Here is a 27,157-nt window from a genome sequence, read left to right as displayed (position 1 = left end):
AAAATGTGTTATTTCGGGCAGTTCTGCCATAGGTGGTATTAGAGCCAATAATGAGTTTATGAGTTTAAAAACTCTTTTCAAAACCTAAAATTTAACCAACAAAAGCTTTGCAAAAAGTTGGATGCGATAAATTACGTAAATAAGTATAAGCCCTAGTAATATGGTCTATATAGGATAGTGGCACTAGTTTTATCTAATCAATCTTTTGAGGTACACTAACTTATGCTACGTAAGAATCATTTAGCATACGGGAAGTGAGAGTACGATGTGCTAAAAATTTTATACGAATGCCCCTATATTCTGGCTTGAGCGAACGAATAGGTCGATCCATGCATCATGAAAAGAGAATCTTGCTTAAACTAAACTCCCCCACACGTATAATTTTGGGTAGTAAATTGATAGAATAATAAATAAATAGAAATGCTTTAACTCTTAAGGAAAAGTCTTACTTGTAACCATTTATTGGGCCTTATCATCTCTCTAGCCTTTTGTTTCTTAATATGGAGGCTTTGTCCCTAATGGTGGGTTCCTATCTGTTTACAGATGAACCTGAGGTCTAGTTGCGGGAGCACCAGTGCCAGGACGGTCGTGGTCTTGTGGAAGACCAGGGCAAAAATGGTTGTGGCGATGATCATGGCAATGCCAACGGGGAGAGCCATGAGGCCCCATTCCTTGGTCCTCCTACGCGCACCACCACCGCCTTCGATGACCCATGCCGAGATGATGGCTAAGATATTGGCTACTCGTCGTGAGTCGACCCATGCCTTAGAGATGCTAGCATAGGCTATTGGTGGCTTCGCCCATGGAGGCCCCAGCGGTAATGGTGGGAACAGGGGTGGTGCCCGTGGTCCCGAGAGGCCCTATTCCTATCAGGACTTCTTGGGGACACATCTGCCCACGTTCACACTGACTACTGAGCCTCTAGATGTGGAGCATTGGCTTTGTATTCTGGAGTAGATGTTTTAGTTGCTCAATGTAATTGACGAGCAGAAGGTGTGTTTTGCCGCACAACAACTTCTGGGATCTGCCAGTGCTTGGTGGGACACTTTCAATGCCATGCAGCCCATGGACCATCATGTGACTTGGCAGAAGTTTACCACTACTTTTCGTCAGTACTATATTCCTGCTGGTTTGCTGGATAGAAAGTTGTCCAAGTTTTTGGAGCTAAAGCAAGGAAACATGACTGTGATGGAATATGTGAACAAGTTCAATTATCTGGCACAATATGCTGGGACTCATGTGGATACTAATGAGAACAAGATGGACCATTTCAATCATGGTCTCTCTTGCATCTTGCAAGAGAAGCTGTATATAGGGGGCTATCAGACCTTTGGTGCTTCAATGAATGCTACCATTGCTATGGAGGGACTTCAGCGTGACTCTCAGGCTGAGTGGAAGCACAAGAGGGTGATCACTGGGTCTTCTAGTCGCACTCAGTCGTAGAAGGTATAGGTTGTGAGGAGGGTGTCCTATCACTCTCCGGGTGGACAGTCGTCTCGTCAAACTTAGCAGACTCAGCAGGCACCTCCCACTCAGTACCGTGCACCTACTTAGCAGGAGCAACATCCTCAGGGACAGTAGGTTCTGCATCATCAAGGATAGGGGAATAAGTCAGGTGCTTGTTTCAAGTGTAGCAAGGAAGGCCACTATGCTCATGAGTACCCCCAGAACCAGCTTACTCAGTCTTCTCAGCCTTCAGCCAACTCTCGTTTATTCAAGAGGACTATCATTAGGAAGAAGGTGCCCGTGAGCCGCTCATGACAGGTTAAATTCACCGAGGCTAAGGAGATCCTGTAGGGAGAGCCTGTGATGGTTGGTATGTTCACCATTGATTCCCACCTAGTATACGTATTATTTGATTCTGGTGCATCACATCCATTCATGAGTATAGGATTTGTACAAAGGCACAATATATCTACTATAGCTATTCCTATTGCCTATAGAATCAGAGCTCTAGGTGCGTAGTTGTGCATTAACACTTGGATGGACACAGTGAGACTAGTGCTAGCAACTCACTCTTATCGTCTCCAGTTCATGTTATTGCCTGGTCAAGGCATAGATGCAATTTTAGGAATGAACTGGTTGAGAAGTTATGGGGTAGTCCTAAACCTTAGGTAGAGAATTATTGAGTTGAAACTTCCTTCTTCTAAGAATAGAATGTCTCTCCTTATGCCTTCAGTCCTCACCTTACCAGTTGTTGCTCATACTAAAGCTTCTCCTAATCTTGCTTCTATTCCTATGGGTTGTGAGTTTCTAGATGTGTTTCTCGAAGATCTACTTGGCTTACCACTAGACTAAGATGTGGAGTTTATCATTGAGTTAGAATCTGGTACTGCTTCTATTTCGCGGCATCCCTACCGCATGGCTCCAAAGGAACTGGCGGAGATGAAGAAACAATTAGAAGAATTATTAGAGAAGGGATTCATCCGTCCTAACTCTTCACCATGGGGTTATCCAGATATTTTTGTGAAGAAGAAGGATGGCACTCTTCGGATGTGTGTGGATTATCGCCATCTCAACATGGTAACCATTAAGAATAAGTATCCTTTACCTCGTATTGATACTTTGTTCGATCAGTTGGCTGGTGTAAAAGTATTTTCAAAGATTGATCTTTGTTCTGGGTATCACCAAATTAAGATCCATCAATAAGATATACCAAAGATAGCTTTCTCCACTAGGTATGGGCTCTATGAATACCTAGTCATGTCTTTTGGCCTCACCAATGTTCCTGCATTCTTCATGTACCTCATGAACTCAGTCTTTATGCTGGAGTTGTACAAGTTTGTAGTAGTGTTCATTGATGATATTTTGATATACTTCAAGAACAATGAAGAGCATGCACAACATCTTCGGATAGTACTGACTCAGTTAAGGGAACACAAGTTGTATGCCAAATTCAGCAAGTGTGAGTTTTGGTTGGATCGAGTGTAGTTTTTAGGACATGTCATGACACCTAAAGGCATCTTTGTGGATCCTAGCAAGGTGCAGCATGTGTTAAATTGGAAATCTCCAAAGTCAGTGCATCAGATTCGTTAGTTCCTTGGTCTTGCTAGGTATTATCGGCATTTACCCGGTAGTCTGTTGAGTACACCCCACGGGAGGACTCAAAAATCCACATATTCATTAGGACCATAAACAAGTGAATAAAGCTTACGTCATTTATTAACCATTTCATACATCACAACATTACATAAAATCAGAGTTAAAATAGATTTCATAAAAGCAGCGGAAGTTAATAATTTTGAATATTGAAGCAGAAGTAGAGATGGAAGAGTAAAACTTCTACAATAGTGACGACAAAGCAAGCCTCATTGAGCCCACTAGGCGGTATCCACACACAACATTTAGCTCTAGCAGCCACCTATTACCTGCAATAGGGGGGAATAAAATCCTAAGTACACGATGTACTCCGCAAGACTTACCCGACTAGGTGGGAATAGTATCCTAACTCTCAAGGATATGTGGGGGCTATTTGGCTGGCTATTTAGTTGTTTTGCAGAGAAGCGTTACTAATAGTGCATTCTTATATTCAAAGTTTTAGCAGTCACATCAAGTTTATTACTTAGCCATTCTAGATAAGCGCCTGAACTACTTTGAAGCATGTGGTAACCAACCAAAGCATATTTCATGATCCAGCAATAACCATATCATTATCTCTAGGTTCCAGTTGCATTAACTACGATGGCAGTGATACGACAAGTGGTAGTCATATCCGAGGAGGGCGACGATTGCAATTGATGTACATCCAGCGGGGCAATCCCAAACACACGCCCGTACTTCTCGAAGGAGCAAGTACAAGGCTATCATTCCCATCGTACAACCAAGGCCCAAAATGATCTGACCACCTGGCCCACCCCATGAACCGGTGATGAGTTTCCCCCTCATAAGTTTTACCATGGACATTCCCCGTCACAAAAACAGCCACTAGAATGGCCAGAGAAACACTTCGGTGAACATTTTGCGCACCTTAGTTGTATGACCGTACTTAGCTTCACGGTCAACTATAACTCAGGCCCCTATTATGTGTTTGGTACCTTCAAACTTGCCACAACGCTACCAACAGTACGGTCCTTAATCGACATAGGCGGGACTAATGCAACCAGAGCCTCGCTCTATTGCTATAACTAACCACATCCAAACCAAAGTCCATAGTCCCACCCGGTCTCTAATTATTATCTAGCACCTCAAGTCCATGTGATAGTAGTAGCAGAATAGCCATGACCTATCTCTTGCGAGTGATAGTCCATCACCCGACTTCTACCGTAGGTCCTATAGCATGGCATACTACACGATTCCTGACATACTAGTAGGACACATAGGATAGAACATTTATGTAGGTGGGTTTCAAGCAACTCCCGCAACTTAATGCACAAACAACAGAATAATAAGTGCTCGAAAAATAGGGGTTATGCATCGGGGCTTGCCCGGGTAACTTGTATTATACTACGTTAGTATTCCTCCATCTTTTGGACATGATTCGACCATCTCCATCTCCTATACTCGGTTGCTAATACACCATCTTTCCGCTTGATGTCACATCTGATGAGGACATGACACACATGCATATGACCATGTTTGGCGCATGGTATGGAGGGGTAGGAGGCCAGCAAGGGTGTCCAAGTCAAGAAGGAGGCCTGAGGCTAATTCGGTTCGAGTCCCCGAGGTAAAGGCCCAAAGCAACTCAAGTTCGAGTCTGCCTCGGCTTCTAGGACTAGTCTACCTTAAATTAGTCACCTAGAATTCATACGGACTCCATTTTCGACGATCCTTATATGGTTGGAAAGCTAATTTGATAAGGAAGCCAATCCAAGTAGTTTCACATCAAAAGCCCTTCAGAATCAACGGAAATCATCGAAACAAGTCAATATCCAGAATCTATCAGGGTGCTACGACACCATCTTTTGGTCCGTTGGACCGTGTATCGTGTTTGGGCCCATTAGGGGGCGCGTCCAAGGTAGACGATGACACTAAGACCTTTATAATCATACGCCGCTGCCATTATTAGGTTTTGGGTTTTGCTTAGATTAATCTGTCAAGAACAGTTTCGCCGTTCATTGGTTTGTGAGACCCCCAATATCGTAAGATTAATTATTCATCTATAATTTGGTTGTTTTTTTGTGTTCTTGCTTGTGTTCTTCGTTGCGTAGGCAGGTATTAGCCTTCTTGGTGAGGTCAATCGGATTCGTGTCTCGGTTGATAACCAAAGGAGTTGTGGTGCTAAGATTATAGGGTTCGATCTTTTGATTTGAAGTCGAATCGGTGTGTCATTGTCTGCCACAATGATAGTTACCTCTACCTGATGGAAGATCGGGATCTCTGTTCCCATTAAGTGGTATCAGAGACCTTGTTGTCCATCAGGTATAACTTTGTTTTTTTCCTTTAGATTGTTACTGTTTTGCATTACCTATAGTCTACAAAAAGCCAAAAAATATACACCGCCACATATTCTCTTTCCTATAGCCTCGTTGTGCCGTGCAATTTCGTCTCTGTTTAGCGTTGTTGAGTTTGTGTCCTAGGACAGGTTCTGGTTGCTGGTTTTAGATCATTTTTAGTTCAGTTTGTGTTTTTCCTTTTGTTTTTCATCATAATTCGTGAACACCTTCAAGTCTTGTTGTGTTTCCTTTGTATCCATCAAACCCTAGTCTATGTCATCTAATTTGTTACACTTGCCTTCACTGTTTGCATCTATCCATAGCCACTGCAACAACTTTTGCGCGTATTATTGCCGTTTTGAACTATAATTCGGAGTCAGTTCTTAAAACTGGTCTAGTTTTCGCATACGAACTCGAATTTCGACGTTTCATATATCAAAATTGATCAGAGAAAATTTTTTGGATCCGTCCATCCTCGCTTTGTTGGGTTTGGAAAATTTAATTTTGGTCAAAAACTGGTCACTAGATCCTCTTTTCGTGGTCACAAGCTTTTTGTCAAGTTTGAGCATGTTTTCTGAATTTTCCACAGGCCACGTCTTTCACTTGTTTAAGCTCATATTTTCTGTGGTTACTTCTTTTGTGCACCTAAGTGAAGAAAAAATATCAAAAAAATAAAAAAAGTCAAAGAATCCAAAAAACAACGATAGCCTAAAAATAGAGAAAAAAGAGAGAGACAAAAGTGAAACAATATCTGGAGCACGATCCTTGAGTGCAGCATCGGGAATCATCGGATCCGAACGTTCGGACCCGATCCCCGCCGAACAACGCGCGGGAATCAGCGAATCGATAGAAGCGACAGCTACCAAGGTACGTACGTTTCTCTTTTATTTTTATTTTGTTCTTATTCTTCTCGTTTCTTTTATTTTCTTTTTCTTTACTCTTTTCGTGCTTCATTTTTTATTTATATTTCTTTTTTGTTTTATGTGATTTTTTATTATTCTTTTCATTTTTCATTTTTATTCCTTTTTTCTTTTTTTTTTCCTTTCTTTTTTTATTTTCTTTCCTTATTATTTTTAATTTCCTTTCTTCAATTTTTATTTTTGTTTATTTTTTCGTTTCATGTGATTTTTCATTATTCTTTTCATTTCTTATATTTTTATTTATTTTATTTATTTTACTTTTAATATAATTTATGATTATGTTTGTTTTGTTTTGTTTTGTTTTATTTTTATATTTATTATTTATTTTATTTATTTCTTTTTCTCTTTTGTCTTTATGCTTTCTATAGATTTTTTTTGCTTTTTTACCTTACTTAATTATTTTGTCATGTTAAATTCTTTATTTTCTATATTCCATGAGATACTATGTTCATATAGTATAGATGTTATGTTCTATGACGTTTTTTGCGATGTTCACGTGGTATAAAATGTCATATTCTATGATGTTTTTTGTGATGTTCATGTAGCATACATGTGATGTTCTATGTTTTTTGTGATATTCATGTGTTATACATGTGATGTTTTATGATTTTTTGTGATGTTCGCATAGTATACATGTGATGCACACGTATTATACAATGATGTTTTATGATGTATTTTGTGATGTTTATGTAGTATACATGTGATTTCTATGATGTTTTTGGTGATGTTCACATGATATAAATGTGATGTCCTACGATGTATTTTTTAATATTCTATTTCATTTCTTTTATTGTCATGTTTGCTTTTTTTATTTTTCCTTTGCACATAAAATTTTATCTAAATGTATTCATATGAGCTTTTGTTTTGAAGAGTTTATTGCAAGAAATACGATGGTGCAATCGGATTTGGATTTAAACACTCGGTTGAGCAGCTACGGCTTTTTTTACTTAAAAAATGTTGATGTCAGTTATTTTGGATTTTCCTGCATGCAGCGTGGGGTGGGTGCTTTGTGGGTCGTGATAGTCGGCCTGTTCGCTGGTTGGTTTCTGGACTGGCTGGTGCTGGTTTATTGTGAGAGAAAAACACTGTTGGCTGACGGGTTAGGACTGGCTGAAACCAACCAGCGAACCAGCCATGTGACACAGGGTGGGCCTAATATGACCGTGCGCAGCTGCGAACGTGTTGCTAGGCAGGAAAAAATTATTGGTGCGAGGTATCGTCTGGCCGCCCGGACGTTAGCAGCTCCCGTGCAGCATGGTGCATGCTGATTTTGCTGTGTAGGTGGCATTGAGTGTCCAATGCCACACCGTCTTGCCTGGCTGGTCGGTTAGCACGACGCTCTGCAGCGTTTCCCAGATTTGAAGATATTCAACAATGGCTGGTAGGCATAGTCCGATCCAACGACGATCTCTGATCCTGAGCGCTCTCGTTTTGTTGACTTTGCACTGCCGTTCTCAACACGTCCGTCCTCTCGGCATCCTTCTCTAATTTAAATAATGCGGGCGTGAGAGAACTTTTGGCTAATGTCAAAATAATGGGGCGTAATTAAGAAGCGATCGATCAAGAGTTCGTCTAATGTCAAAATAATACCCAATGCTAGTACCAACTGCTACTGCCTACGAGCCGGTGCTAGTCCGCTGCAAACACAAAAAAGCTGCGGTTGTCTGATCAGTACAGACAGACATACGTATAGGTTAGTGAAAAGAAATTGATTAAGAGCGCACGACCGAGAGTAATTTATTACTAGTTTAGTTTAGCCACCGAAGCAACCAAGACAGGTTGTGCCATGAGCTAACTAGTACAGTATAAGCTAGAACTGGCCTCTGCATCCGGACCTGGTCGCCTGCTTCTGCATGTTAATTTTTCTATGTACTCCTACCATCCATCCGTGGACCAAAGAACACAGCAGGGGAACCGCGCGTGCAAACGTAAACAAAGCCAGCAATCACGCGCGTACGCCCGTACGCGATGCGCACGCACGAGGACCAAGATTAACAAGTAAGCAGCCTATTAGCTTGGCTGATAAGCCATAACTAACAGTATTGTTGGCTGTCCGTTGATCAAAAAAAATACAATTTATAGGTCAAATGAACGTACCGAAGATCAGTGATCCGCCAAAAATAAGAAGATCAGTGCCATCGAGTACGTGCACCAGCTGTACTGTTCCAGCTTGTCTGGAGCGGACTGCGGACGCGACGCGTATTGATTTTGTTGTTCTGTCTTCCACCCGTGGGCAATTCGAAAAAAAATAATGCACTACGCCCTTCACGTTTCACTTATAGAAAAGAGGAATCCACCCGATCCACAGCCAGAATTCCTCTTCAAACGTTTATTTGGTCAAAAAAATTGAGCGTACTTTTTTTTTAGATGTCAAAGTGAGCGTTCTGCTTCGACGCACAAGCAACACCACCGAGTCAAACAACCGAGACGTACGCTCACAGTACGTTCAACCTAGTACGTGCCGTTCTACGAACACGTGTCAGGTGATGTTCGGATCCGGTGACTAAAATTTAGAAGGTATGTTGGGAGGATATTGTATAGGGTGTTCGGATACTAATAAAAAAATAAATTACATAATCCGTCAGTACTCCACGAGATGAATTTTTTAAGCCTAATTAATCTGTCATTAGCACATGTTTACTGTAGCACCACGTTGTCAAATCATGAACTAATTAGGTTTAAAAGATTCGTCTCGTAAATTAGTCGCAAACTATATAATTAGTTTCGTAATTAGTCTATATTTAATATTTCATGCATGTGTCTAAATATTCGACGAGACAACGACTAAAATTTAGGAGAGACAACCAAACACCACCTTAGATAGGCAAGCTTTTCCAGCTTATACAACGTTCCAAAAATTCAACGGCTGACAGCAACCGAAGGAAAAGACGCATCAAAATGCGCATAATTTCCCTCATTTTCTCCTCATCTTTTCCCGGATCATGTCAGGATTGAGGATTGTTCCCGAGTCGCTCTCGAGACCCCCAAGCCTGCCGACGACGTCTCTGAACGAACAAACAAAAGCAAGCCAGATGCACCCAACGACTTTCGACAAACGATAGGGTGATATGGGAGGAGCGTCTGATCTGAGCGTCCGCAGCTTCATATGCGTTGCTTTGTTGCTTCGCTCCAGTTTCACGCACGCATTGACGCATGGCAACGGTCCCTTGTCAACCAAGCAAGGGAGGACGAAGTCGGCGGTCGCGGTCGAGAGGACGAATGGAGGATCTTGACGACGGGGGCAGCGAGGAGTAGGTGAGGACAAGGCTTGTCTTTTCTTTTCTATATAATCACACGGCTGGTGGAGCAAGTACAACAAAAGCCACCAACCTTCTAGATGCACGATTTGTGTGGTTGCACTGTTCTCTTGAACATAAGCGTGGGAACGAACACCTCTAATGACCTATTGACCTATGTTACTGGAAAACTGAGCAGTACAACTCTACAAGCACCGTAATTGGGGTCAAGCGTAAACGCCAACCACAGGAAAAGGATGTGTACCCAGTACCCTCCCTTTAAAAAAATGCACATTTTGTTTTTAAAGTCAAACTCTTTTAAATTTGACTAGAGTTATAAACAGATAGTATCAAAATTTGTACCTATTTAGTATGAAAACCATATCTTTTTTGTGAAACAGTATGAAAATCATATCATAAGTATTACTCCATCTATTCCAAATTATAAAATATTTTGGTTTTTTTTATTGGAAGATATTTTGGTTCTTCTAGACACATTGCTTTATCTATGCATCTAGCCAGTTAATATCTAAATGCATAGCAAACGCTATGTATTTAGAAAAATCAAAACTTCTTAAAATACAAGACGTGCATTCTTTTTATGACCACGCCTCGCTAACGTCTACTTTTTGAAGTGTGCTAACGTCCACAGTTCAACACAAGGAAAAACAACGATTCTTCCCAGGCTTTATTAGCCTGCAGAGATATTTAGGACAATCATGTACTATAGTAGATGTAGCAGGCGGTGCCAGCCCTAGCGTTGACTCGTAGTGTCATGCTTGCCACAATTAACTCTGCGCATCTGCCGATGCAGCCGAAGAGGGCGCTGTTGGCCCGGAGTCTGCCTCATTGAGATGGAATGGCACTAGCTAGATGTTCGCCTGAAAATGACTGCCGCCACGGTTGCCCTACGCTAGGCTATGCCCTATGCATGTATAATGATATGATCCAGCCATATATATGTACAGAGTTCCAGCTTCACTCCACATGTATGTATCACGACAGTATCGGGTCTGGCTGGTACTTGAATTCAGGCACATGATGGTCGAGCCTGCAAAGGGAAATGGCACTGGCACCTCATCAACAATATCATGCGGTTTGTTAAGAAACACAGGTACCCTCGGAAAAAAAATCTAGAACACGTAATTGCAAACTTTTCAACAAGCTGGATGGCAAGTTCAGTGCAAAGTGTGTTGCATCGTACCACAGTTTAAGAGCATAAAAAAAGTGTAAGTACCTTTGCCTGACTTTGAGAATACCGGTACCGAGCTGCATGGGAATGCCCATGATAATGCATTCACTAACTCCCTCTATCTGATCCTCACGACCACTGTATGAGGCATTGAATAGATGTTCTGAGGTTTTCTCAAATGAAGCCAGCATCAGCACACTGCTTTTCATCTTTGCAATGCCGTATCTAGTAATGCCGAGAATTTCACCCTGCTCAGAGAATTCACAAAAGTAAAATGGGCATAGGTCTTGAAGCATGTAATAAAGTGCATGGAGGGTAGGAAAAACATTATTCATTTTCCAGAGAAGGCCAGATCGTGATACCTTGTATGTCATTAAATCTGCTAAGAGCATCATATGTCTCCGATCAATGTTCATGCCATGACTTTTCATTGTGTACTGAATTTCATCAATAATAGATCTCCTAGCAGCTTCAATTCCCAGCGTTTTGTTCGTTTCCATGATGTGATTACTTTTCGTCTTCCTAGCATCAACTCCTGGGGTACCCATGACTGCCAGGAGGTTTGTTCTGTAATTACACATTTCTTTGATTAGTGTACATCATGTCAGACAATACTGCATAAGCCACATGCTAAGGCGAAACAGCTTTGATCTTGCCATTCTTACTACCCTCAAACTAGTTTTTTTTAACGCGAAAATACAGCAGGGGAGGCCCCCGCTATAAGAATTTTTTTTATTACTTTTAGAAAAAGGAAAAACTGTACAAAGAGAGGCTAAAAGAACTAAACCACACAGTCAGCAGGAGGGCAGGAGAAACTGCACTCCACAGAAGCATAAAGAACTAGGAGAGGGAGTCTAAACAGAGAAGAAAAGTGCGTCGTTTTTCATCACAAAGTCTAAAAGCATGAAGTTTGGCTTCCTCATAAAAGGAGGTTTTCCAAGAGATAAAGGGTCCTCTGTCGAAGATGAAGTTATTTCTCTGCTTCCAAATATGCCACGAGGCAACGATGAAGATCTCCATGAAGAAGGGGTTTCGAAGCTGTTGCTTTGCTTGCATCATCATTTGGAAGAAATCACTTGTGAGGTTCCAATGAATACCCAGGAATCTCCAGCAAGCCTGACTGAAAGAGCAGCTAAAGAACAGGTGGAAAGCTGTCTCTTCAACATTGTTATTGAATAGGACACAATTGTAGTTGTTTCCTTCAAACTAGTTTTAAACGTGCAACTGAAGGTTACCAAAGTGAGAAAGTAAAAGGTTAATGCTACTAAATCAATAAAGAAACGCTAACTACGGTCATAAAAACATGTTGTTCAGGACAAGATTTAGTCAAGCCTTAAAAACTATAAACATCAATAACTTTTACATTATTTAGTTTGAAAACATGCAGGTTAAAATATTTAGTTTGAAAGCATGCAAGTTAAATGTGTATAATTGTACTGGAAAATACTTGCAAAATATCATAGGCAAAATATCATAGACTTCAAAGATTTTAAGAATATATTCTATAAAAAAAATTACTGGTCAAATGTGACAATTAGTTTTTATCGGAGGGAGTAGGAAAGCTTACCCTTCAACCAACAATTGGTATCTTTCTGTCTCGTTGTTGACTTTAACTTCATCAATAACAACCCTTTCAACAGTTGGAATGCCCTGAATTTATATTTCTAGAAACGTCAGCACTGGCATCATGGTATTATAAGTATTTTTTACAAACAAAAAATGGCAGGAAATTTAACAATGGATATCTAGTTCACCTTCACAATCACTTTTGGAAGGATGGATTTGAGGTTATGCAGTTCAAGCTGAAGTTTGCGCTTATCAGTTCCAGCTGGATATATTCTCAACTTGGCTCTATCAATGACACGGACATGCTGCAAAAAAATCATTTTACTGTAAATATCATCCACAGTTAACCAAAAAAGATAAAATTTTCACCTGATGTATCAAACTTGGAACTTTGTTTATACCTCAGATTTTAACTTAATCTTTGGATGATTCAAAATTGACAGCTGCACAGAATCAGCAGATATTCCCATGTGGAGAGTTTCTATAAGTTGCATATCAAGTTTGACAACCAAGTTTGGCTGACTTGATTTCAGGACAATCTGTATGGCTGCTGCAACCTAATCAACACACATCAATCCAAAAGTCAGCACCAAAACAATCAAGATGTGGCAGGGCAAAATATTACACTAGGTATGAAGTATGCACAGGCATTATTGTTCATTCATGGGGGTTCCATGCTTTTCTATAACGGAGAGATCCACAACCAAAATCCAATACAAGCCACTGAAAATTTTCCACCTAAGCCAACATATTGTACTATAAATCTAAAAGAGTGGACTCAATCTCACAAAAAAAGAATTAGAAAAGTAGCTGCAGAACTAGTACATTGGTACCCTTATCATGGAACTTGTAGATGTGAAGTACAGTTCGTATACATGCTATTTTTGTATTGCATAAAACGAGCTACCAACATTCAGCCTCCATAGAATACAGTAAGGTAACAGAGAATAAGGAAACTTTCTCAGCTCTAGTTGTGCATGTGACTTCCATGCCTGGTAGAATATGCAACCACTCTGTGCAAGTGTTAACACTAAAATAATGATAAATAGGAGGAAAGATGGAAAATCAATTGGTTTCTTTGAAGTGTATATAAAAATGATCTGTAACAAAACATATCAAGTGATAGTTCACCTCGCCGAGCACTGCTTTCTCCATAGATCCTTTCACAATACGCGCAGAAAGCACATCTTTCCTTGACAAAAGCTGAGCGGTGATAATAGGCGTGCTTATCTTTTTAGCAGCATTGATAATTTCCTTGATTCGAGGAACACCAAGAGTAACATCTTTTTTTATGGTTAAGGAAACAAGTTGTGAATGTTGGCTCTCGATTTCCCTGCACAGGTAAGCAGCTAGCTTACCCACACAATCACACACACACTCACTCGGCTGAAGGTTGAAGAAGAGGTGAGAACAGCACACACACACAACACCAACAGCAGCTCGGCTGCTTCTGAAAATGTGAATGGCTGAACTAACTTGCATTGCCTTTGGGTGTAGTATATGTACAAACTACAAGTACCATATAAGGTACAAGGTACAAACTACTCCTATGTCCTCTAGGACATGGCTGATATCAGCCCACTACTTGTACAATCTTGTACTAGATGGCCTATTGCCATTCTTGTTACAGCCCTTGTACAATCTTGTACTAGATGGCCTATTGCCATTCTTGCCACAGCACCAGCGAGTGGACAGCAGAGCTGACCAATTTCTAATCCTAATCTGCGGCAATCAAACAAAAGAGAGATTTGGGGAGCAGCAGATTATGTCTTATAGTGAAAGGCATTAATGTAGTGGGCTCGGCTCTGTTTCTGGACTTTCTATGTCAAATAATGCATTTAATAAAGTAAGTTAGATTTATTGAGGAATAAAGGTTCTTTGAAAAAAATCCTGAAAGTTCGATAGTACTCCCTTCATTCCAAATTATAAGATGTTTTAGCTTTTCTAGATACATAGCCTTTGCTACGCACTTAGAGATATAGTATGTCTAGATGTATAGTAAAAACAATGTATCCAGAAAAGCCAAAACGTCTTATAATTTGGAATGAATGGAGTATCTTCCAGAGATATTAACTCACAGATGCGCTTATCTGAAGTAGAAATAAAAACTGAAAAATAAAATGAAGCATCTTAATTCAGCAAGTTTAAACGCCACAGAAATCAGTAATATTTTCCTGAAGCAGCGGTAAAAAGGATACTCATGCTAGCTACTCCTGCAAAATGAAATGTTTTCAGTGTCATCTGAGTCCCTGGCTCTCCAATACTTTGAGCTCCAATTGCTCCAATAGATGCTCCTGCTTCAATCTTCTTTGACTGATAACGAGATAAGCAAGTGTCCAAGAAAACCTGAGCCAGAAAAAAAGGAAATAAATCATCTGATACAAGGATACAAGAACAAAATGCACAAACTGACAAAACAATCGTTTGAGAAGACTTAAAAGTTAAAACTACAGCTTAGCCTATGTAACTGGATCACCAAACAAACTTCTTTTTTTTTTTTTGCCTCAAGTCCTCAGAAAACTAGAGATGAAGACAAAGCATAGGAAAGTTGTTAGTCAATGATATCAGGTTAGTGGTTGGTTGATTATATCAGGGTACAAAATGCTTACATAGGAAGAGGTTGTTATTTATTTATGACCAATGTATGCTAGACTGATATTGCTTTAACATAATAATAAAAACATAACAGTGTGGCAAGAAAAAAATATCAGGAACAGCAGGGAAGAGTTACTCATAAAGTCACAATACACTTGCAAGAATATAAATTGTAAATGTTGGATTTACACAGAAAACCATAGGGTTAGGAAGAACAGGCCACAGAAGAATCGTGGTACATGGGATTTACACAAAAATACCATGTGTTCCTTAGGAAGTCACTCTATAAAGGTTCACAGCCTGTATCCCGCCCACCCCCTGATGCTCTAATTCCCCCCATGTCATGCTATCTAGCCATATTTAGCACGGTTATCTTCACCAAGGTTCACAGCAAGTCCACGTCATGAATTTTTTTGTGTTATAAATCGAACCAAACAGCCCAATAACTAACAAAGAATGCATCTTATACATTTAGGCTATCCCTTGATGCCAGAGAAGTTCACAAATCCATAGTTTCTGTAGATTACGATATTGGTATTACCCTATGGCATATTTGCTGCAAAAATAAATAAATAAACACTGCATGAAAGCCAATTGGAAAATGGCAAAAGTCTGATTTAATCTAGACAAAAGTTTAGCTCTTTGACAAAGTGGCAATGACTTTGGTAATAAGAAGGATTAAAAAAGATTATAAACAAGCACCTGAAGTTGTTTTGCAGATATACCAGATATAATAGCAGCAACAGATTCTTCTACGCAAGAATCTTTCTTTTCTACATGATCCTCATGTAGATGGAGTGCCCTTCTTGTGCATTTCATTAATTCTATACGTTTATCAAGAAATTCAGTTAAGTTTTTCTTGAACTCTTCGCTACAGCCACCATCAGATGAGGTGTCATGCTGCAAGAGCTTATCCTCTAACATCTGTTTGATAGCCTCTGGAGATAATGTATCTGATCCCCTTTGAGGACATGTGGCCTATAATGAAAGTTAAATGATCAGAGCGCATTTCCATGACCATCTAACAAAGTATTCTGTACATTAAACTAACCATGACTTTCATAAACAATTGATCCAAATTTAAGGGCATGCCATCTTTTCCTTCCATCTTTGCAGGATCCATGCCATCATCTCCATACAAAAATTGAACTATACCACCGCTAGCATTTCGAACTGTCTGATCATAGAAAACCGAGAGATCTTCCAAGCCCTTCATCAATCTGCGGGACATATATCCAGTTTCTGCTGTTTTGACCTATTATTAAAAAAAAGATCAAAACAAAGGAAACAACAGGTATCGGGGCCCCACTATGAATGAGAATGCACAGGAAATAGCTGCCAACACTGTTCTGAGGATACAAGGTCAAGTGCAGATGATTATGTCATAACAGTATTACACTGGTGTGATCAATGGGATTATCTTTAGCTTCTACTTGAAGATATAATATTGCTCTGTAATAGCCACTGTGTAGTTGTTAACTTAATATATTGCTGTTCCATAGTAATTAATACATGGTTGTCAATCTCTTAGGTTGAATGTTGCATTATCTTGCAGCGATTCTTAGAAGTTAGAACACAAGTTCTGTTGTATGCCAGGTGTCAGGGAACAAATGATCTATCCAACTGTATCTCGGCTTCAGAGAAAACTGGGGTTACTCTTTCCCTTCAATGTGAGTCTTCAACAGTTATTAGGATCAAGATTATTAGATGGAGCCGTTACGATTGAATAATTAGAACTGCTAAATTATACCGAATTGTGGTATTTAATAATGCTCTGAATTAGATCATAAGAGAGTTTGTATATACACCAGGCCTATAATCAGATTGGGGAGGAAGGCTGAAATTAGCAATCGATAAAAAAGAAAGGTATGGGCTCACGTGAGAAAACAAAAGATATAGGGAGAATTCCTTATTTGACACTGGGAAAATGAGTCGTTCCTTTCTTGGCCCTGAAATTTTCTTCGTTCCCTATTTGACACTCACTTCAACTTTCGTTCCTAATTTGACACTGCCGTCAAATCCGTTAGCTAACGGTGTTAACTGGCCGTTAAAAAGACGTTTTTGCCCCTAGAAAAAAAAGCGGCGAAGCAAATTTGAGAGGAAAAAAAATTTGCGCCCGCCTCTGATGCATGCGCCCAGCTACAAAAAAAGGCGTAGATTTTTTTTCCTCTCAAATTTGCTTCGCCGCTTTTTTTTCTAGGGGCAAAAACGTCTTTTTAACGGCCAGTTAACACCGTTAGCTAACGGATTTGACGGCAGTGTCAAATTAGGAACGAAAGTTGAAGTGAGTGTCAAATAGAGAACGAAGAAAATTTCAGGGCCAAGAAAGGAACGACTCATTTTCCCAGTGTCAAATAAGGAATTCTCTCAAAGATATACTCCCTCCATTCCAAGAAATGTCAGTCGTTTTTAGCTTTGTCATAAGTCAAACTTCCCTAACTTTGACCAAGTTTGTAGAAAAATATATTAACATCTACAGTACCAAATAAATACACTATTTAATATGATATGTAGATGTTGATGCACTTTTATATACACTATTTACACTTTGGAACAGAGGGAGTACCAGCCATAGTGACAAACAATTTGGCCAGGAAAACAAACTGACTACATATTTTTAGAATAATATCACCATTGTCTGTTTGAACTAATTCAACTGAGTAACACATGCAAGTCATATTTAAGCCTATATGAACAACTGTGCCATCATTTATGATGTAATCCTTAGAGAGCACAAAAACTTAATAAATGCAGGAAAGAAACATGTTTAAATTTAGGCATACCGCCGTGTCAACAAGACCTTCTCGTCCACCCATTGTGTGGAAGAAAAACTCAGTAGCAGTCAAACCAGTATAGAATGAATTAGCAACAAAACCTTTAGCCTGCAAATGGAAGACAAAACCTTATCAGAATGTTTGTGTTATTAAATTTAATGTCTACTTCATTTTGAAATTAAAGTAAAAAGGCAGATTCATGGATGTCACAAATAGACAAGGGTGGTATTATTTTAAAAAGCATAATGTTCCAAAAGTTCCAATTTCTCTATCAACTACTGCAGTAAAATCACTAGATTCAACTAACCAACAATCATGCAATCACTCAGAAAAAATTGATGGTTGTGGTACATGGGAATTGAGAAACGAAAACTAAAGCTACTATTATATCTGCACTTTTGGATAAGCACTGTAGAAGATGTGCGATTTGCAGTCATTCAGCCCAATGATGGTAACAAATTTGCAGAATTTGTTTATTCAAACAGAACTAGAAATATCCTATGCACATATTAGCAAGTCATGTTCCTTTTTGTCACTTACTGCAGGGGTCTTTGAATTTATAGGAAAGTGAGGAAGAGTTCTATTTATAAAACCATCTGGGGCGCGACGCCCTCCAACTGATTGCTGACCAACACACGCAACCATCTGACTGATATTGATTGGAGAACCTTTAGAACCACACTGAGACATGATCAATGGGCTGTTCCTCCAGTGAAGCGTATCCATGCACACCTGAAAAAAATTTCATCACAAGAAATTCAACGGTCCACAAAAAACACAGTAAATTCAGAGTGGACACATAGGTAGTCACTAGTCCCTTGACAAAATCACTACATCAACCCTGTTCACTGAATTATAATGCTACAAACTAACGCAATAACAACGTCCCAACAAGGAAACTTACCCATGTAACACTAAAGAGATGCATTTTAAAAATAATATCCAACATGAGGATAAATTTTGGGCATGAGACCACTTATGATTATGAAGGACAATTATGTTCTCCCTAACTGTAAAAAACTAACAGAGCAAAGAGGATCAATCAGATCAGGAATGTTCACATGCTAATTGACTATAAAAAAATAAACAAGATAATGAAACTATGTGCAAACTTACGTTTCCAGCAATTGATCTGATTTCATTTAACACGCCAGTGATGTTATGCTCCAACGTTTGAGCTGCATTGCAACCAGGATGCAATGCGAGCGCACCTTTCGCAAACAAAGAAATAAGATCATGGCATTTTTGTACCCTCCGTCTATTTCCTTTTTCTTTTGCCGATTTAGATGTTCTCCTGGTTGGACATCATCCACACCAATGGAAAAACCATGGTTCCCTATAAATCTTGCACTGCAGAGGGGAAAGCACCTTCAGATCAGAATAAAGTTTCCATACACTAGTTTCGAAAAACTGTGGTATATATGTGATGTTTATAGGTAACTTGCAGTGAGGCCTATACAGTGTAGGGTTAGCTAACTTGGCCTAAGCAGCCTATTAGCTCTCTTGAATAGAAAAATGGGATAAAATGTATCGATGTAAATTGAGTGTGAGTTCCTTCATCCCACTGAAATTTCTTGGCTCCTTAGGGCACTAAGGGGGTGTTTGGTTGAGCTGTGGCTGTGGGCAAAAGCTGCTGTGGGCTGTGAGCTGTGAGAAAGCTGCTGTGGCTGTGAGTTGTAGAAAAGCTAAAAGCTGTTTGGTTAAACAAGTATAAAATATATCTTCTATCTTTATCTCTCTTGAAACAACTATGGAAAAGCTTTTTATTCCACCAATTTCGAAAAGCAGAAAGTCAAAAGCCCAAAGCAGGGTCAAACCAGCTTTCAAAAATGAACTACGGAAAAACAGCTGCTTCTGAAAAAGCAGCATCCAAAAGCAGCCTCTTTGGTTGAGCTTTTGGCTTTTGGGGCCAAAAGCCAAAGCCAAAAGCTCAACCAAACACCCCCTAACAAGCGTGGGCGCTTACCGTCAATTAATAGCTTCCCTCACCAGTCACCACAGAGGAAACCAATGCATGCAATTGCAGGCACTTGCTGGGTGCGTCACCACCAGAGTAAGCGGCTAAGCGCTCAGCGATTGGACAAGCACCCAAGGATCCTTTGGATGCAGGCGCTTGGACCAACGTAAAAAGTAACTGAAATGTGTTTCGTCTAAGTTGTTGGAGCCAAGAGGCACTTAATTAGGCTGCTAGGTTTAAGACTTACAAAGCTATTTCCAAGGTAGGTGACGGCTCCTACAAAGACGCTATCTGATGTATTGTGTATTCTCTATCTCCTAATGCATCTATAAAGAAACCTTACATAGTACATTCCTTATGTGCTACATGCCAAGAGACATCAGTGGCATATAAGGAATCCCAAGAATATTATGTGGACTTGTGGAGTAGGAGTTCATCCATAGAAAAATCACCTTTCACATAAAGTAACATGAATGATGTGATTACACAGAGCATGGAATGTGTCTCACCTAAATTTTGCCAAGCGATTCATACAGCTTGCTGCAGCATGAGAATTATAATCTCTTAAAAGAACAGAGTAAAGGCCATCCTTATTCCCATTACCTGGAGATAAAGGCCACATCATTTTTTTATTGCTTCCAAATCTTCATGTAAAACGTAAATAACAAATGCCCATAAACTGTAGGAACAGGGAACAGACTTTTTAGTAACAACTGATAAAATTGCACATTCTTTCAAATAATTACCTAAAGTGGCCTTCCCCACTTGTCCAGATAACAGTTCACTGTTTCGGAAGTAGACATAACCATCATTGGGACACATTGTTTCCCTTCCACACATAGTTTCCTCTCCCCCCTCTTTTTTTCCCTTTTTTTTTGAATAAATTTTTTCTTGAACAGCAAGATTCAGAAACACCCTTGTGTGTGCATTAGGTCGGACTAACACACTAAATAGTTGTTTACCAGTCCAAAGTTCAACAGGCTGCAAATGTAGAATAAACACAAGATATGGGCATCTCAGTAAGAAGGATAGTGCGTACAAAGATGCATGCCAATGAAAAGAGTAAAGGCAAGTGCATAGATTTCATTTAGGAAATAAGCAAACCATGCCTTTTGCTATGTTTTCTTATTATATGCAAACATTGAAATTTGATTTATGAAAGGTATCAGTAAGCACCTGATTTATCATGTTCAAATGATATCGAGTTATGGACTATTCTAACTATAGGCATCACTAGAAGCAGACCTAGCATAACTTTATAGATATCACTATACAAAAAACTCAGTATGAAAAACTTACTCTAATCAAGGCTGGTGTTGGCAAATCAATGTTCTCCATTGCATCACCAAGGTATGAGCACAAAAGAGTAAAGGAAGATCGATCGTAGAAAGTATCTTTTCTTGTAACTAGGAAAGATGAGGTCAAGAAGTCTTGCGTGGAAGCAACTAGTATCTCACCATTCTTAGGAGTACATAAATTATTCTGAACCTGTAAAAGCAATAACAATAACAAATAGCAGCTATCAAAGTTGTGCAAGGTGCTAGCAGATAAAATAAAATTGCTCAACTTAAGAAAGAAGGAAAGCAAATGCTACCCCCATGAGCATAAGTGCTTCAGTGCGAGCTTCCTCTGTCTGAGGGACATGCAAATTCATTTCATCTCCATCAAAATCAGCATTATAAGGGTTGCAAACAGACTCATTAAATCTGAGTGTTCTCCATGGCATTATCCTTGCCTGTGCTCAAGTACAAAAGCAAATATCCAAAGGTGAGGAAATGTTTGAAGTATAGTATAATGAAATAAGGAGACACTGATACCCTATGAGACATAATTGACATTCTATGCAGACTCGGCTGTCTATTAAAGAGGACAACGTCTCCATCTTCTAAATGCCTTTCAACTATACATCCACACTTTAAATCCCGAGCAGTAATCCTTCTATCACCATACTTTAAGCTCCTGAAAAAGCAGAAGAATGATAGAAGAGGCTGGGCTGGATAACAATTCAGAATTTCATCAAGTTAGAACTTACTGCTTCATGCCATCAGGTTGTGTAACAAAATTAGCCCCTGGATATTTGAATGGTCCATTTCGTATACATTGTCGCAGCTTCTCAATGTTATAGTTTGAAACCCTTTCAGGATAAGTCAAGACTCGAGCCATCAACACAGGAACAGCCACCTGAAGGGTTAATAAATGGTGACATGAAAAACAATTGGAAAGTGGGAAATAAGGAAACAATTGAACATGAATGAGTACCTCTGTTATTTTCAAATTTGGATCAGGAGATATGACAGTTCTTCCTGTGTACTCAGTACGTTTTCCAGACAAATTACCACGAAATCGGCCAGTCTTCCCTTTGAGTCGTTGAACAAGGCCACGATGTTGTGAGTCAGGAAGACAGGGGGCATCACTATTCACATATTCAACAACTTGAAGTTGAAGATATTGCCAGCAATCCTAGAAGAGTGAGTGAAAAGTTAGCTAAGGACATCAACAAAAGTTACAGTCTGATGAATTAACTATCCAGATTGAAAGTGAAGCATCTGAAAATATGATCCCCACCATTTTAAAGATCAGAGTCATGAACTAAGTTTAATGTAGCCAGAAATAAGTCAGAAGTTTGAAGTATCTAAAGATTACTGTCCAATATTTGTGCAAATTTCCAATTTATTATTTCAGCTCGTTAATATATTTAGAAGACTTGAATGTCAGATTTCTAGTTAATAACACTTTGGATTGCGATGTTGAGTAGCCCATATGTGCACATCATGAATGTCATAACTTCAATACTGTACTACTCATTTCGAGGAATAGCACTTTACAAGCAACCAAAATTCAAATAGTTTGTGGTCTTGTGGATAACAAGGAACACAAGAGACAATAGTTCCTAAAACTAAAAACAATCTAAAAAATAAAATATGAAAGAGCACATTTATGAAGAAAAGAACAGATTAATGGAAAAATTTCAGAAACATGTAAAAACAGACAAGTGAGGAGCTCTAGGTTATCTTACAAAGCACTTGGTGAATGGACCTCCAGTATGGAGGGTCTCCTTAAGGATGGAGTTTGTATTAACAATGCTCTTCAAAATAACCGTGATGCTGTCTTCATTGCTGCAATAAGCAAGGCAACTCATGATCACAAGGTTATTCTGAATCACCAAACGAAAATGAGGATAAGCACAGAAGCTCTTAAGAAACTGAAAAGCAAACCTTGTTCTACTATTACCAACAACGACAGACGGTCGTATAGGAACAGGTGGCACTGCAATCTCCGTCACAATAAGTTTCTCTGGCCTATCACCAAGGTTTAGTAATTCACAATCCTGCAGAAAAATGAAAAGGAAGAGTAAAATTTTGTCAACAAAACTGCAATGAGTTCAAATTGGAAAATAGCATCCAATGTGAGGCAACCAATGTGGCTTGGGGCAACTAGTTAGATAGGTTTAATGTTTTCTCCAGATCACTTGACTGTCCTAGACTCCTAGTATTATTGAGCACTAAAAGAGAGGGTAGCAGAACACATCAAATAACACTATATCCCATACATTAAGGTACCCTCTTCACGTAAGACTCTTGAAGGATGAAAATTGGCACGAACCTCGTCAGTCATTCTTCTGAATAGAGAGAGAACAGTTGCAGGGTCTAACACACGAACTGAATTAGCGGAGACCTTTTCTTTCTTGTGTTGCAATGCATTCTTCAGTTCTTCTGTATGTCCGTCCAAAACCTTGCTACAGTCATGAACCACTATCAAGCCTGCTCTGCCTTTTTTAACTACACCTGTATTTACAACAAAAAACAGGAAAGAGTTAGAGAGATTTCTTGCAAATGTTAACTTACAAACAATAGCCAGGTTTCAGTAGTGACATTCCTAAGGTAAAATTATTATGGACAATATATGATAGCTAACCATTTCTGTAATCACAGCGGGGGCAGCAGGATAGTTTGCATTTGTCCCTCACTTTTTTCATTGTAGCACTTTTCTGTAGTGCATCTGCCCTGGGATTTCTCATCTTCTTCAGAAACTCCCTGCGGTCTTTCTCCATAAGAAGAACTCTGCTACAGCTCTGGAAAGGCACGAGAGAACAAGAATAATTATAAAGACAGAGTTCAAATGTTCAGCACACCCATGATGTAAACTTCTTAATGGCAGTACCTTGCAGATGCACTTCAGCACGTCCAGAATACAGTTAAAGAAGCCTACATTAAAAACTGGAAGCGCAAGCTTCAAGTAGCCGAAATGACCAGGACAGTCACTAAATTCACCATGGCAGGTACTGCATTTCTCTCTCTTATTCGGGATTCCCTGAAATTTGACACGGGCAAATAAGTTGCAACAACTTGAATGATGCCACAAAGGCACGCCTATGTTAGAACTACCAACTTCAAACCATCAATGAAAATACACACGAGAAAACAGCAATTCCGAGCGGGGCATTACCATTCGCGGGTCGAGCAATCCATTGGGCACCGGCTTCATGTCGTGCCCATAGATCCGGTTGTTCCAGACCTGCACCTCCGCGGACTTGCGAATCTCGCTGCCCGAGAGCACGCTGAACCTGATGCTCTTTCTGAAATCAAAAGCAACAAACCGTAACAGGGAAGCGGCAGAGTAAGTGTAATCGCCGGATTATGATTCATTAAACAGGACGGGAGCCGCATGCTTACATCCTCAGGGTGCCGACGTCCTCGATGAAGGGCTCCTTCGTGCAGCGCAGCTTCTCCTCCGGCTTCGCCATCACTTGATGCGCAGACGCTGTGCGGATTAGAGTAGGTTTGCTGGGCAGTGGGCGGCGGGTGGCGGTAGACGATTACCGAAGTGTCGTCTCGAGCCGCCGCCGGCAATTCTCCGGCGAGGAGTCCTCCGCACAGAAAGCGGAGGTGGCAGCAGCGGAGGCGGCGGCGGCGGCGCGGGAGACCTAGATCACTTTTACCTTACTGAGGACTTAAATAGGTATGGTAAAACGAATAAGGTATATTAAACACACTTTCTAGGGCTATGCAAAGAAGATCGATGGTTGGAATGGTTGGTTGCGCCAGTATTAGAACCATTCGCAGCGGGCTTCGAATCATGCTCAGTGCAAGATTTTTATTTTTGGGCCTTGTCCCAAAAATTTAAACCCTACCCCTCGAACACATATACAGAGTATTAAATATAGACTTAAAAAATAATTAATTGCACAGATTACGACTACATTTCGAGATGAATCTTTTAAGCATAATTGGTCCACGAATCTTTTAAGCCTAATTAGTCCATGATTTGACAATAAAGTGCTACAGTTCACACATATGCTAATGGCGGATTAAATAAGCTTAATAAATTCGTCTCGTGGTTTACTGACAGTTGTAATTTATTTTTTTTATTAGTGACCGAACACCTCATGTGGCACCCGATGTGACACCCCAAAACTTTACACCCTGGAACTAAACAATGCCTTGTTTGATTCCCATTCAGAGCAAGTTTTTTAATTTTTATTTTTATTCTTTGTGTGCTTCTCTTTATTCGAATCCCGTGCATGAGTTTACTTTTATTCAAGTTTGACGTGTCTTTATACAATTCTATTTTTACAGTCGCAAAGTATGAGTTGTTAGAAAGAACGATCTTTTTATAGTTTTATTTATATTAATATTTCGGTTTTTCATCTTTGCACGAGGTATAAGAGTGTTTGGATTGCTACCTTGACTTGCTGAAACTTGCCACAGAAATTTGGTCTTCCGTTTGGATTGCTATCACAACTCGCACTCGTTGCACCTTTGGCTTGCCATAATTCTCTCTTCAGACTTCTGCAGCATCTTCTGCCAGATCTTTGGTGCATGATTTGTTCACTAAACTTTTGCGTGCCGCACAACATAAGAAAAGCAAACCAAACAGGCCCTAAATGGTCTCAACTATCCAAATGACCATTTTAGTCTTTTATATTTAAACTCTTGTGTTGTGCCATGCCAGCCCAAGAATAAGTAGGCACTCACATAGTTACAGTAGGCTTCACCATGATCAAGATCGAGCTACTCACACATTTCCTAGATTGTTGTGAAAATGTGAAGGGTCGCTACGAGGATCTGCTCACACATTGTCCCGCGTCCTGAGAGGGGTGTGCGATTTGCCGCACCCGCCGATGCTAGAGGAAGGCTCGAAAGGCCATCTTCCGAGAAGAAAATCCTAGAGCCCACTAGCACTAAGCCTAAGCCTCACTCCATGTTAGAAAGGTCGCAGGAGCAACGAGAAACTTTCTTGGATGTTGGGGCAAGAATAGCCTCCAGTGAGAGGTGGATGTCGGTGCCAACCCCGTGGCCTCAGAGTTAATTTTAGGCTATGGATCGATCTACTTCACTAAAGACATTCGTCTCTTCGGCCCAATAGGTAGTATGGATCAACCCAAATAGTTTGCTGATACAATACTATCAACACTCCTAGAAAAGATAAGATACAAGACTGAAAGGTATCATGATGGCACACCAGAGTGACTAGCAATGCAACAACTGAAATAAGTTTGCAAGTGAATCATATTTTATCTATTTTTACTTTTTAAAATATGATATTTCACAATGTACTTCCAAACATACAGCTTGTTCGCTTGATCGTATTTGGCTTATAAGCCATGGCTTATAAGCTATTTTTCTCTCACATCAAGTCAGCTAACAGTACTTTTAGGCATGGCTTTTTAGCCAAACAAGCCCAAACAAAGGGCGATAGACGTGTTTATAAGTTATGACCGCCCGTGCTTATTTGAAGAAAATAAGGAAGACCAAAAAATCAAAGAAAAAGATTATTATGTGACGAGTGTGTTGACTCATACTATCTAGTTTATAGTTTGAGGCTGGCCTCTGTGACTCATTGACTTTACTTTCATCCCTAGTGACCGCCAGGACCGAGACGAGAGAATGCTTGCACGATTCTAGACACAGTAGGCGGCTTTATTAGACATTCATTGTTTACTGTGAATGACGCTATATTACGAAGGAAATTCATGCTATTTTTTAGTGTAATAAGCTCGAGTCATGAGAAATAAGATTAGTGCAGAATCAATGAATCATATAGAGTAGGGGTTATATTTGGGGTTTGAGGGAGTATAAGCTTTGTTCAAGACGAAAAAAAAAATCTTCGATTCGGAAAATGAGGGCCTAAATGGGTCTAATTCAGCGGTGCGTACATACACAAACAATGTCTTTCATATTCTTTCAAGATAGGTGTGCATATTGAAGATGCAAATTTTATTTCCTAGGAACAAAACAATCGAATGGCACTAATGCAATGCATACAAACTGTCACATTGCTGACAGATTCTCCAAACTATATTCTAAAGAACAAGCACGGATGCGCACAAGAACACGCCAACTCCGGCGAGCAGCGTCGATGATCGACCAGCGACGGCGACAGGAGCAGCAGAGCTTTCCGGAGACGGCGCGGGGGAGGACGAGGGGTAGTAGTAGCGCGGATCAGAACAGAAGCCGGGGGTTGCGCGAAACCACTCGGCTGGGGGGCCTCTTCACCAACGTGAGCCGGGGCGTGGGCTGGTGGGCTTCCCTTGCGACGGAGCGT

At 40.0% G+C, this 27,157-nt stretch overlaps 1 protein-coding gene across 1 annotated transcript; it reads right to left on the bottom strand.

Moving 5' to 3' along the window:
* Positions 1-10,007: 10,007 nt before the first annotated feature.
* Positions 10,008-24,588, bottom strand: LOC136490862 (DNA-directed RNA polymerase III subunit 1). Its single transcript, XM_066487057.1, is given in 28 exon segments — positions 10,008-10,579; positions 10,766-10,968; positions 11,083-11,287; positions 12,288-12,370; positions 12,475-12,591; positions 12,688-12,843; positions 13,418-13,569; positions 14,485-14,632; positions 15,584-15,859; positions 15,933-16,136; positions 17,665-17,763; positions 18,196-18,387; positions 18,772-18,899; positions 18,902-19,005; positions 20,122-20,215; positions 20,359-20,593; positions 20,912-21,100; positions 21,207-21,347; positions 21,430-21,571; positions 21,645-21,793; positions 21,872-22,072; positions 22,629-22,728; positions 22,828-22,940; positions 23,216-23,397; positions 23,528-23,684; positions 23,774-23,923; positions 24,059-24,188; positions 24,286-24,588. Coding segments are annotated over 28 exon segments (4,176 nt in total). The 5' UTR covers positions 24,357-24,588; the 3' UTR covers positions 10,008-10,524.
* Positions 24,589-27,157: the final 2,569 nt, after the last annotated feature.

The sequence above is a fragment of the Miscanthus floridulus genome, chromosome 11 (genome assembly GCF_019320115.1).
Source record: "Miscanthus floridulus cultivar M001 chromosome 11, ASM1932011v1, whole genome shotgun sequence".
Taxonomy (NCBI): Eukaryota; Viridiplantae; Streptophyta; class Magnoliopsida; order Poales; family Poaceae; genus Miscanthus; species Miscanthus floridulus.
Note: the sequence above shows the minus strand (reverse complement) of the source record. Positions and strands in the feature narration are given on the sequence as shown.